At 41.8% G+C, this 13,891-nt stretch overlaps 1 protein-coding gene across 3 annotated transcripts in view; it reads left to right on the plus strand.

The window, feature by feature from the left end:
* The window catches only part of LOC104062723 (nuclear receptor subfamily 0 group B member 2-like), a 40,323-nt gene that overhangs the window by 15,694 nt on the left and 10,738 nt on the right, over positions 1 to 13,891 (plus strand). For 2 of the 3 annotated variants that reach the window (XM_054063662.1, XM_054063661.1), the window contains exon 2: positions 6,703 to 6,896. In XM_054063662.1, coding sequence (XP_053919637.1) covers positions 6,800 to 6,896 — 97 coding nt within the window. In that variant the 5' untranslated portion in view covers positions 6,703 to 6,799. Of the gene's footprint in view, positions 1 to 6,702; positions 6,897 to 9,372; positions 9,452 to 13,891 lie in introns of those variants that run through there. The other variant, XM_009564830.2, reaches the window with a different exon arrangement.

Here is a 13,891-nt window from a genome sequence, read left to right on the forward strand (position 1 = left end):
ACAGCTAGAAGATGGATGAAACGCTTTTTGGATGATTGATCGTGGAGGACAGGGACTAATGGGTTGTGCTTTACAGACACCTGCAGTTCTCTACATGTCACTGGGGTGTGTTCTGTTCAATGTCTTCATCACCTTCAACGCATTTTGTGGCCTGAAGGAGTCGATGCAATGCACCCTCATCAAACCTGCAGATGACAAATGCTTGACAAACTTGCAGATGACAAATGCCTTTCCTGGGAAGGTTGGAGGAACAGGCCTACAAGAACCCCATAAAATCAAGCAAGGACAAATGCCAAACCCTGCCTTGTGGAGGAAGAGCCCTTGGCGCCAGGACAAGCTAGGACTGCCGTGCTGGGGAGCAGTTCTGCAGAAAGGGACGTGTCAACACTTTTGGCAGCAGAAGTGTGAATGTGCATTACCACTTGCATTGCTCTTCCAACAGACCTCTGCCCATGGAGTGGTTAGATGAGGCTATTTAACAACTATACTTAGCTAATTTAAGTTTTACATCAGTTGTTATTATTTAAGCCCTCTCTAGTAGTAGCGTGACCTGTCCTATGACCTCTGAGCAGTAAGCTCAGTCAGGCTCATAGCATAGTCTTAAAAATGAGGGGGTTTTAAAAATTATGTGAACTGGATGTTGGACACTTCTTATTTCTGCTCCATCCACTCAACATCTTCCCTTCTTTAAGAGTGTCTGTCGGAGCCTGTGCTGCCCCTATATCTTTCTGATATGACAAAAAGCATGGTATACTGATAACATAACATGGGAAGGAGGAAACCATAAATGGGGGCTGTGTCTTTATTAGAGTGCTGTTAATGTCTATGTCCAGTTCATTGCTGATTATCTTTATGGTAATATCTTTATTTCTGCTTTCTGTCCATCTTTTGCTGCTGCACTGATGCCGCTGTGAAGAGTGGCGATTCTGGCACTGATTTCCAGTTAAATGTTGCAGTATCTCTTGACGTCTGGCTCATGACTCCTGCTGGCGTTAGATATGCTTTTTGCAGAGCCCTGGATGCACCTGTTCCCTTATTAGGTGACACAGATCTCCTAAAGGAGCATCTTTCTTTCTGCCTCAGCGGCTCTGTCTGCTCTGGCAGGTAGAGAAAACTTGGGCCCCTTCCCCACCCTTGAGGATGAGGCACCCTGTGGCATCTCACCCAAGCTGCCTTCCCTGAGCTCTTGCTGTTCCTTGAATTTTATGAGAAGGGAATAGTTGACTCAGGCAAAATTTCCAGTAGGAGGTAATTTGCAACCAGTGAAACAACAGGGCTGGCTGTGAACCAGCTCTCCAGCCACGGTGGTGGCCTGATTTACTAGTATGAAAATGTCTGTAGGACTCTTCTCAAACCCACTCTTCTTAATCCCAATCTCTGGAAGAAGGGGATGAGAGTTTGTTGCCAGTGGTGGCACCTGTGTCTCAGTAGTTTGCTGGTTATTTTAAAAGTTTGTTGAGCAGGAAAGGGATTACTTTTGCCGAAGGTCTGGTCATCCCTGAAGTCATAGTTGGGAGATCTTCTGCTGGGGGGCAAAACAGTATTTCATAACTGCTGGGACAGCAACGTGACTGGATGGCACATCAGCAAGAGCTGGTGTCGGCCAATTCCTCATCAGCTGCTGATTTGCAGAGGAAGAAAACAATACTGCATCTGGGAAGGGAATCAAGTTCAATGGCATTTTGTCTGTGCTTGGGCCCAAAAGGCCAACCTAGCCCTCACAAGCCCCTCCTAGCTCTCAGGAACATTAGGAAGGTAATGCTGCAACCAAGGGCTTCCCCCCCCCCCCAAATGAAAGTTCTTGAGAAAGCTTTCATATCCCAACAAGCTCTAGTGCTCCAGGGCAGGCAAGCTAGAGAGTGGCAGGAGCACCCAGACAGCAAGAAATGCTGTTAAGTAAAAGAAAACAAGCTTTCAGCACCGTTTCCAAACATGGCTCCACTACTCTTACCTGTCTGAGACTTTTCATCTGGCACTTTCTTTAACATTGAAGTTAATTTAGTCCACAGGCATTGCAAAGGGCTCTTAGGGTGGGCACATGCTGTGTTTGCAGTCCGGGGCTGCAAACCAGGGGGCACAGACCACTCTTAAGAGGAAGACTCAGACTGTAGCACATTTTAAGTGTTTTGCGTCCACTTGAGGGCACCACAGTATTACCGATAGTGCAGTTTTGACTAACCGCATCGTGGACTCTTCCCTGTTCCATTAAAGGAGTCTTTCTAAAACAGAGCAATTTCTTACTTTATTTCAAACCACTACTACCCTGTAAGAATGCCTATTTCTGATCTGCTTCATCTTCCCCCAGATTATGGACATCTTTCCATAGCACACAGACCCTCTACTGCAGTACGCATCCTATACCAATCCTTTCAGTAACTCTGAACAGCAATATGAGCTTTGTGGATGAACAGACTCTAACAGATCAGAAATAAGGAGTAATTTAGCTTTGAGATCTTATGAGACATGACTTCTATTATGTTATCTCTTTGCTTGGAGAGCCAGGGCAGTGACAACTCATTTATTTGAGAAAGGTCTGAAAGCCAAAGGCAGCCACTGTGCCCAGCGTGTCGCAGGTGGGCTGGGCATGCAGCCCCCACGCCATCGCTCCAGTACACAAAGCCTCCTCTACTGAAGTGCTGATCTTCTTCCATCCCTTTCTTCTTCCCGTGCCTCCTTCCAATCCTCCCTCTCCCTGCCGACACTGCTTTAATCTCAGTCTCCAACATTTCCAGCTGCAACCAGGCTAATGCAGCCACTGTTTTTATTACCCTCTATGACAGAGTCAAGTCCAGATTTGAATGCAAATGCATTCACTTAGCAAAGACTGTCCCTTAAACAAGAAGGTCACCTTCATGCAGCTGAGCGGGTCCACCTGGTAATGCAGCTCCGGAGAGCAGCAGAGGCTGAGCAAGCCCCAGGACCTAAGTGGCCTTTAGTCGCCCTGTGTCTGCTAAAAGATGTGTCATCTTGGCTTTGTTGCTTGAAGGAGGGTGGCTGACGGTGGTTGATGGACAGCTTCTTGCTGGCTTTAGGAGGGTTCCGAATTATGGCAGAGAGGGTTAACTGAGGGCCTGATTAAACTGGAAAGGACAAAAGGGTGGTCTGTTCCTGCTAGGGATACTCGCTAAGGACACAGGAGCTCTTCAGAGCACTGCAGATTGCTGCCTGGGGAAACTTCTTGAGGGGGACTTTGAATTTAAGCTTATTACCTCAGAGGAATAAAAAGAAGGCGATGTGTGCACTTCTCTGGAAAGCGCTGCTTGCCTTCAAATTGTCCCCAAAATGTGTTTCTGTTTGGGTTTCAGAAGCTGGGCCACTTCAGGCTTGTCAGCACAGGAACGAGCTCTGAAATGCATAAAGCTACAGTAGGAGAGATCTGTCCTGAGTAGATTTTATTTGGAGCTTGGCCCAGGACTCTGAAGGGCCCCGGCTGGCAGGACAGCAGTGAAAGAATAGGGGAAAAACGGTTTTGAGCCTTAAATCTATTGCTGTGTGACAAATGGTGTGACCTCTCTGAGCCTCAGCTTCAGTAGCTGCACTTAATTGCACTCAAATTCTATGTCCTAAAATGTAAGGGTGACATTGCTGTCTAGGTTTGCTTTTGTTATTCATGGCCTTGTTGAGGACCTTATCTTTCTCAGTGACTCATCTCTTCCAGTGCTCTTCTGCAACAGATGAAATTTCACCTGGATTAAAGGCTTTAGGCAGGCTGGCATTGGTCTAAGGGGTGGGAAAGATGAATGTCTCTTGTCACTGGGTCAGCTGCTTGCTCACCAAATATTTCTCTCTGAGCTTTTAACTTTGTTGAATGAGGTTGGTGATCAGGCTGTGAGATTTGGGACCTTCAGTCATTCTGGTGAGTTTGTCTGCAGCCCATGATCTCACAGAAGCTGCAAATCAGACTACGGCTGATTTTTATGAATTGTTTCGAGAAGGAACATTGATGGAAATAGTTTCCAGGCTGCCCATGGCTAGAACCCAGATGTCTTACCCTCACGAAGTTGTCACAGTGGGAGAGCTGTGCCAGGGTCTCTCACCATCCTGGTCAGCCTGGTAAGTGGTTTCAGAGTCCAGGGATCAGCTCTGCAAGTCATTGTGTCCATTACCTCCTTCCTCTGCAGAAAATCAACTGATTTTCTGTAAAGAAATCAGATCTATGAATTTTGAACATTGAGTCCAGGAATATTTCTGAGACATCCTTTTAAAGCATTTTGGTATAGGCATCAGGAGAAAATGGTTCCTGTTAACCAGCATCTGAGAGATGACTATTTAACAGGCACCCGCACAGTTTGAAAAGGCACTGAGAAATAGGCTTGGCTGTATGTTTTTGTGGGGTGTTTCTACTGTATTCAGAGGCCCACAGGCTCTCCTCTGGTTGTCTAAAAATTCTGCCCTGTCCTTTCGAGGTGCTGGGTAGCTCAGCTCTCCTTCTCAGTCTTCAGCTCCTTTCCCTTCTTGCCCAATTGCTCCATCCATGCCAGGAGGAGTGGTTACCTGCAAATCCTTCCCACAGCTTGTTTTCTTTTGCATAAATCCATTAGCCTGGCAGCCCCTGGTACCTTTATGCCTTATCTTCTCCAGTGCCCATTTTTTCACTAAAGTTCTTTCTTTATTGCAGATGGTCATCCTGGCTACCATTTCTGATGCAATGAGATAGAGAGTCCATCTATGTCACCACAGAGTGGTCATTGCAAACCGTTTTTGTATTTTTAGTTCTATCTTATGTGACAGTGCTGCCCAAAATTTCCATTTTAATTTCACATGGAAATCCTATTCATTCAAACTGACTGAAATATCTACATGCAGTGGAACACAGAGATGAAGATTTGAAGGACTTAGTCAATAAATTTATGTGGGGATAGACAGCTTGCTTTTTTCCCCACCCTATATGTCTTCTCAATATAAACTGAGAAATTAGTATTAAAATTATATCACTGGAGGGGCTACAGGACAAAAGGATCAGTCATAAGTGATGTTAGCTGGGGGAAACTGCCCCTGGGCTTTCTCTTGGACTGCTCTAAAACACAACAAAGCATATGCAAAAACCTGATTTAAGAGGCCTATTTGTGCTTAGATATATGTATGTGTAAACGATGTTTTTATTTAAAAAAAACCCCAACTTTAGTGTCTTTGCAAAGTTGATATTAAATCACTGGTTTCACAGTGTGAAGTGAAGAAAAAAAGCAATCCTACTTGAGGCTTGGTGTGAAATGGTACTTACGACATTGTGGCTTTGTAATGTAAACATGGTCATGTCAGGCCAGAGATTAACGTTTTCCATTACTTTTACTTGTTGCATAAACAAGATGGGATTATGTGTATTTTTGCTTTTGAAACAGCATATTTAGCAAGCACATGCTGCCGCTGGATCCCAATTAAAGGTTAACTACAGTCTGCTGTCATATTGGTCTCTTATCAGTTGTTTTCTATCTGTGAAATCAACCTGCATATATATCTCTGTCCTTGGATTTTGTAATTACATCTGTGTAGTTTGGCTTACCTTTAAGACGGTTAGAGTGAAAATAAATAATGGACTTATGGAGATCATTGTCAGATGAAAAGTCACTGGGTTGGTTGATGCATAGAAGTACCAAGTGTGAGGCCATCATCCTGTTTGTCGCTAATCCATCTGCATGTTTGGGGACTCAGAAGTGTACCTGGATTTGTCAAATGATGGAGTGAGAAAAAAGAAGTCTTGGAAATAGGGTGATAGAGTAAAATTTCATAATACTCTATAAACAGGGAAGTACTTTTCCATCACTGCTCCTCTTGCTGTTTGTACTGCCATCACCTGTTACATGTGATACACATACACAAGGGTATATCCCAGCAAATACCTTAGAAATAATGCTTTATGCTAACAAAGGTTAATCTGCCTTCCATTTTTACTTTCACATTTAGAAATGCTCTGGGTTTTTGGAGAGAAATGAGCTAGGATTCACCTGTAAATTGCTTCGTGATGACACCAAAAGAGGTCAAGGTTCAGTTGTTTCACCTAGTCTGCAGTGACAAAAAAAAGCACATAAAACAGCAGACAGGAAACAAATGGCTAGCAGAAAACATGTGATTATAGAGGAAGTCAAAGCACTTCTTGATGTATCTTCACATGCCATTTTTTCTTTTAGCATTTTTGAACCTTGTCAGCTATGTGCAGCTAAGGCATATCCAAATCCAGCCACTTGTGTGGGGTCTTGTGGATGTCAGTACTAGAAATGCTTAATTTGCATTTATTTTGCTGTTAGAAAAGAAAATTAAAGGGGAAAAAAACCCTCCTACATTCTTGTTTTTTATCTTTGACATTAAAACTTTCATAGTAAACTCCTCCCTCAGACAGTGAAGTGTTAATTTCTTAATGAACAACAATAACCAGTAATATTTTTTTCCAATTATTTTCTTTTATTTGTTTGCTTATTTTGTTTTCTCAGTCGTTCTCTTCTGAATGCCTCCATTTGTTGAGATTTCACTGTTGGGATTTAGTATGTAACATAATGCACAAAGACCTCACTCTTAGTCTCACCCTTATCCTTTTCAGCACCAAAGTGGCTGCATAACCATGTGGTATCTGAATGATTTGCATGTGTTTACTGTAAACAGCAGAGGTGTAAATAAACAGGAATTGGAGCACTTCGGTGTTAATGCACCGGTGAAGTCATTAACTTTGATGACGTTAAAGTAACTTTAACATGCATGATGTCCTTCCAGGTGCTGCTTTTGTTACTGAATGGGTCACAGACCCTGGCTCTCAAGCTCAAAGCAACTGCATGGCAAACAAAATCACTGATGGATACCCTGGGACAGAATGCTGCTGCTGTCTGTGAGTGAGTTGGAGCAGATGGGAAAGCTGCAGCAGAATCTTTCATCCCAGCTGCCTCTTGCAGGTCCTGACACGTGTGAAGGTACACAGGACTTATTAGTCAGGCTAAGATGCAAAAAAAAAATCATTATTACTGCTATGAGTTTTGTTGTGGTTCATATCTTTTATTTCTCATGTCTGGAAAAATGAAGTAAGAGGAGTTAAGTTATCTGTCTTTGCTGAAACACCTGCGCTGGGCACAGTTATCATTTCTGTGTCCCATGCAAGTTGAAGTGTTGGCAGAAGCCCTGCCCCAGAGGTCCTGGTTAGAGTCTCACTTGAGCTGATGAGACTCTCCTTCTGCTGAACTAGAGTCAAGGCTTTTGTCCATCCCTCAGATCAGCTCTGCTGTCCTTTTCCACCAATGAAACAGCTCAAGGCCATTTTCTTCCCTCTGCAGATGACTTTTCTCCTACTTTCTGAAGCAGATAAGATGCTCTCAGGAGTCTTGTGGGTGCAGAAGTGTGTGGGACCCAGCAGGAGCACAGAGCTCTGAAGGGGTGGCCTGCTACCACGGGATGGGACCTGTTGGGTCAGCTTAGTGTACATCTTGTCCCAGCAGCCTCTGCAAACACTGAGCTCGGAACCGGGTTAAGGTACCCTCCAAATGTACCCTGATGTCACATGCCATCAACTCTAGTCTCAAATGAGACTAAGTAATGACTTGTGATGTTTGTTCACGCTTTTGAGATTGTAAACAACATGATTAGCAGGGTACATGGTGTGGCTACAGAATAAGAAGTTGAATATGAAACATTTATATCCTGGGATCTGAGCATTTCCCAGCTCAGCTCTACTTACATAATGAGTTGAGAGCTTGTTAAGGGTTTTGGCCAGTTATGGGAATAGCTGTGACCTGTCTGAGCAAGGACAAACCTTCAATTTATGTCCAAAGTTGATTCACATCTCCACAACAGATGGTATCAAGTATGGGCTTAATAGAAGGAAGTGCTAGAGCCTCTCTTGCTTGACCTAATGAACGAGAAGTACACCAGGCAGGAAGAGGGAGGAAATGGGGAAAGTTTGGACCAGATTGACCTACACTGTTGGATCTGAGCTATAAAGAGAAACAGGTCCTGAAGATATAAATGCTTCAGTCCATCTGAGTTTGGATGTACCCTCCTACAGGACTGCCACAGAGCTCTTACCATCTTCTTACAGGAATCATGGAGTCTAAAAGCTTTGTTGAGCACTAACCTGAACACTCTACAGACGTGTTTCTCTTGGTCTGTTGTTTCTTTTTACATGTTCACACAAGCCTTGCAGCTCTATTGACTAATCTGGATTCTCCCACACTCTCTGTAGCTTTCAGATGAATCTTGCGTTTCTGAACATGATTTCAGATACACGGCTGTACTCTAAGGTGTGAGTTCCCTTCAAGGTGGTAGTTCTAGGTATCAGACACTATTGAGGACAACAATCCTCATATATGTGTTTCCTAGGGTAGCTAAAAGTGAAAAAGGTATGTCACCAATTAGTTTTAAAGGCCAATTTAAGAGGTGGCAGTGCAAGCATCTCTGAGAGTTTTGGTAGCCATTGCATGCAAGGAGCAGTTGGTGGCATATAGCGTGCTAAAATCACTCCTGAATTGTGAAGGAGAACATTGCACTAAGACACATTTGATTTCTTGCCCACTGTTTTATAATGTGTTTGAAATCAGCACATTGCATACATTTCAATTTCCATTGCTCTAATGATCTGACGATTTCCTGAAACACTCTAATGGAGTTTCCACTGACCTTAAAATAATAGTATTTTTAAAAAAAATGGTTAAGTGCAGACTTTTATGAGACAAATGGAGCCAGACTTCTCTTTCAAAAATATGATTTTTGCAAATGTGCTTGCTTCTAAAAATCTCAGAGCTGTTTTTCAGAGTGGCAGGAATAACATAAATGCCAAAGTAAGCAGTAGTTGACCTCACAGCGCTAGAATCTCAATACTGAATGAGCAAAGCATTCATTTACTGCAAAGAGAAATATGTTCAGCAGAAGGTCTGAATGTCTTTCAAACTACCAGTAAACAGCATGTAAATACTTGTGTCTTGTGGCCACCATTGACTCTGTGGCCTACTCACATCTTCATGTGAATATTTGCAAATAACATTTATCCTGTCATAATCTACTCTTACTAAATGTACTCCTCCTTTCCCTCACCTCAGTTTTTAACCTGTGCCACTTAAAGGTTTCAGGATCTTCTACTCTCTCAGTATCCTGCTTCTTTCTATACAAAAATACTGTGATTATTTTACTCTGGATTTGAGCACTCAAAATTAATTTTCTTAGTCTTAGTTTCCTAATCTTGTTTGCTCAAAACCATCCTGCTCTTTGGCAAGATTTCGAGAACCTTCTTCACTCCAGTTTCTTCTTCACTCCAGCTGGACTCCATGGCTATCAGAAAGCTGATTCTTTTCCAAAAGTATCTTGACAATAGAGCCCCACACATGGAGACAGAAGGATTTCCTTTACGATTTCCAATATGTATATGATTCAACATCTTTTCCTCCTCTCCATTTTTTTCAGACTAACTTACTCCCAAAGGAATGACTGCCTAAGGGTTAGCAGACCCTTGCCTTTAATGGTCTTCAGCGATGCCATTTAGGTAAATGTTAACAGATTGAGTGTCAGTTGTAATGTAATACCATGGAATCTTTAAAATCTGAAGTAATTCAAGCTGATGTAATCAAAGATGTGCTTAGATTTTGATACAGACCTTTTGCAAAGATATTTAAGTTCCAAAAATGGACTGAGTTTTGTCGCTGATTTCAGTTCCAAGGATCCCCTGATGTCCTAGTCCCTGGATGTGGTGGGTTTGTGAACAGCTCTGTCCCTGCCCCTTTGAAAAATAGTAGGAAAATAGTAAGGAAATAGATCTACCATAAGATCCTACCACAGCTATGTTTGAAGTCTTCCCAGCCTTACTTCAAATCAGATGGGAAACCAGGTGTGAGAGAATGGAGCAGGAATCTCCTTGGCAGGGGTGTGGTAGAAGAAAGTCATAGTAATCAAAGTGGGGAGATGGTCAAGGACAGACAGAAAAAATGGGGCTCTTCTGGGTAAACTGTGGTGAAGAAATATCTAATGAAAACTCCCTCAGGAGTTCGGTGAATGCTTGGAGATTTGCGCATACAGGCTCCATAAGTCATACTTGATAACTAGTTATGAAGAATCAAACCCAAATTATATAGATTTTTCTATCTGCTTTTAAGTAGTCTCAACTCTTGAGAAAATCCAAAATTTGAGATAGAACTGCTTTTCCACTCTCACCTTCCCCCCCGGCCCTGATTAGATATTTAATTTAAGAGTTATTGATAGAGATGTTACCCTATGACAAACAGAGAGAGAGGAGTTCGGGCATGTTAATTTTGTCACAGGGAAAACTCAATGTGTTAGTTCTATACTCTTCATACATTTCAAAATAAAATGGAAGTGTTTGTGATTCAGTTTTTTGGACCACGGATTACTATTTAAGATCTTGCGCATTTTATCATAAATAAAATGTGTAAAGATAACTCTAAAGATATACACCACATATCTAATCTGCCATCTAACCTTCACTCGCTAATCTGTGGTATTTATAGAATGGTAATCACTAGATTAGGCATTTATCTTCAATGATATAGGACAGGCTTAAGTTTAATATGACAGCAGGCTTCATACTATGTTAAAATATTTGTCATCTCAACTACTTTTCTCAGCAGCGGAGGGGGTTGAAGGGAATAGACACCTTTTCGGTACCACTCTGGAGATGACATTGCTAGCCAGGAGCATTTTCTAGCTCTGCTTTTTCTAAACTGTGCTGATTTTCTACATTGCCTTCCAGCATTTTCCACTTGCTGAGCAATAATAATAGGTAGTATATCTACCTATATTTAAAATGACAGATGGTGCCTGTCCCAGTGCTGATAAGGGTGACTGTACAAACACTTTTCTTGGTGGGGGAGCCATAGAAGAGTGGCACAATCTGGTGTGAGGTCATTTCTGGTTTATTTTATAATCTCTACAACTCCACCTACGTTGTGTCCTTATAAAAATTTGCCAATTTACCTCTATAAAAATTCACCATTTTTTCTAGTACAAAGACAGCCAATAATTGATGTTGGGCAATTTAAAACCTACTCACATCTCCAGATTCACACTCTGTTCCATACACTGCTTAAAACAAACCCCTACCTTTAACCAAGGGAGAAACAGCCCCGTAGCAGCACATCTGCTCTGGCATGCACAGCTCTGCTGCAACTGCAGAGTGATAACTGCTCATGTTTTTAGATTAAGGCAGCTCTGACCCCATGATACCAAGAGGCAGGAAAAAGCTGTTAAAAAATCATGGAAAGAATTTACTTGTCCAGCTGGGGTTTTTGTTTGTTTGCTTGTTTTAAACAACCATGAAAGCCTTCTTGGTTTTATTTATGCATTTGCATATTTAGGAATCCATTACTGCTTTAGATTCATAAGAAGCTAATGAGTTCAGAAATATATTCCTGCATCACCCCATCTTCTGGCCAAGGAGCATCGCTGAGCTCTTTATTTACCTTCTGTGCTAGTGTTTTAGTCTCAGATTTGCTTCTGTCTCCAGACGGCATGTGTTGCATTTACATTTGCAACAGGTGAAGTATGGTCAGGCAGCATGAAGTCTCGAACAAAATGTCCTTGGTCTAAAATGAAGACACTCTCCCTTCCTCAGCCCCTGCCAAAAGTTCCGTTTAAATGCTACTGGAAACAAAGAACAGCAGAATAGGAGTTAAAGGTAGATGGGTGAGATAGGGTTTTAGGAATCAGTTCTCCTGCTTCACATCAAGACGTGGGGCACAAATTCAGAAGCATTGGCCTTTTCTCTAACTTGGTCACCAGAGACAAGCTTAAAACAGGCCTCGTTTCAGTGAAGGATAGACAACATTTCACTACAAGACCTCCTGGGGAAGTTCCTTCTCTATTAATTTGCTATTTATATTCAAAAAGCCATCATCAAAAAGATGCTGATTTTACCAGACCTAATCAAGCAAAGTATTTTAAGCACGTGCTTAACTTTAGTGACTTGAGAAGTTCACAAACTGACCTTCAAGATAAGCTAAAGGTGTTTAAATTAACTGGATTTATAATTTGTGTATCCGTGCTTCAGCTATAAGGGCTGAATCCTGGTTTGCTATGGCATTACCTTTTGGAGCATAAGAGGAAGACACTGTTTCAGAGCTTGTTTCAAAGCTGAGCAGGTTTTAACTTGAGGATTATACTTCCCACTATCTGCAGTAGTAGGCAGTCTGAATGGTAGCTCTCGGTTCCTTTAGCTGAGAAATGAATACCTTTATTATGCAAAAAAGATGGTGTGCACCGTGGGGCAAGGAGGAGATGAAACCCTTCTAGAAAGATATTGGGTATATTACTGTCTCCTTTTGTCATCATTAAGGCTGTAGTGAAGTCAAGATGTCTCAAAAGTACGTCACCCAACTCCTCCCAGAAAAACAATATGTATAAAACTCCTAAAGAAAATCCTATTCTGAAGTCATACAGATGTTTATAGGCCAATTAAATGTTTGTATGGGAGACAACAGAGATAAGAGATCACTGAGTCACGGAATAAGTGCATATATCAGACTGGTGTGACGGGATGACCTCAAAAAGACTGTCCTGAACTTCCTAGGAGTTTTTTCCTTCTTGTAGCCCATATGAAAGCCCACATGTAGCCCAGTGGAAGATTCTTCTCCAGAAATGCACCTGCTTCTAGTCTCACCTTTTAGGAAAGTAGGAGAGCTCACATCACTGCTTAGTAATAACTTAGTTACTATATATATAGTGACCAATATGTACAGTCTAACACACATGCACTTGCGTATGCGAAGTCCAACACAAAAAAACGTAGACTCTGCCTATAACTCCTTTTATTTAATAAATTAATAAAATCAACTCCAATCACCTGGAAAATAGCTCCCTTCTGAATTGACACACAGCTGCATATGATGCTGCCAATATTCAAAACAACTCCACAGATCATTCATTTTCTGAAAGGCTGTTGAGGATCTCCATCGTTTTCACTTTCACATCTTCTACTGCCAAATAATGAGTTCTTTTGAGCACTGACTTGATCTTTGGGATCTCCTCACTGCAAGCCTCAGTTAATAACTGAAAAGTTTCCGTCAAAGATTTCTTCAATTTCACAAGAAACTTGATGCTAATTTGCTGTTTGCTCTTGCACATTGACATTTTCTGACTGGGGGTAAGGAAACATCTGTATTTGAACGTGCAGCCACTTGTACAGAGTGAAGTGATCAAGTGGAGACTTGTCTCAATGTAACAAGCCAGAACATGTTCTATAACCACCTCTTTGTCTCTCCCCTCCCACTCTTGGTTCCCAAGCTATAGAGTTAGTCTTGGTTTTTTTTTTCATGTTGGACCTCTACAGAAACTCTTCCACAAGGTCAACAGCAGATCTAATGCCCCACAGTTAAATTATGACAGCCTTCACAGCACTGTCTTGAAGAGCAATGCCTTCAAAGTTTCACAATATGAATGTTTGTTAATGATAGAAAACTATTCCGAGGAAGACTACGGCTGTCTGAAGAATGGCATAAAGGCTTTATGAAAATGATTAACTAGGTGTCAAATGATAATTCAGTTTATATATATACAGCAAAAGACGCACATAAGATAAACCACTCCTGACTGCAGTCCTGTCTAAGATGAGAGCCTCTGAACTGTTAAACTATCAGTTGAGAGTACAAACAATTTCAGGGCAACAGCAGTTCAGTGTACAGGAGTGAATTCTGGGAAAGACAAAACAGAGAACTTCATTGTGTCGCTGCATAAATCCATACTCTCCTAAGTCCTAGACACTCTGTCCTGCTCTGCTGCTTTCCCCACTTGAAGAATATCTCAGAAAAACTAGGAAAGTTTCAAAGAAGTGTAACAAAGTCATGGTAACACTATAAAGAAAGTACAATTTTGGAAGATAAGTCTCTTCAGTTTGGACAAAGGATGAGTGTAGGAGTCTTACAGAGATTTATAAAATAACGCAAGCTATAGAGAGGGTGAATAGTGATTGACTGAT

Source organism: Cuculus canorus, chromosome 3 (genome assembly GCF_017976375.1).
Source record: "Cuculus canorus isolate bCucCan1 chromosome 3, bCucCan1.pri, whole genome shotgun sequence".
Taxonomy (NCBI): domain Eukaryota; kingdom Metazoa; phylum Chordata; class Aves; order Cuculiformes; family Cuculidae; genus Cuculus; species Cuculus canorus.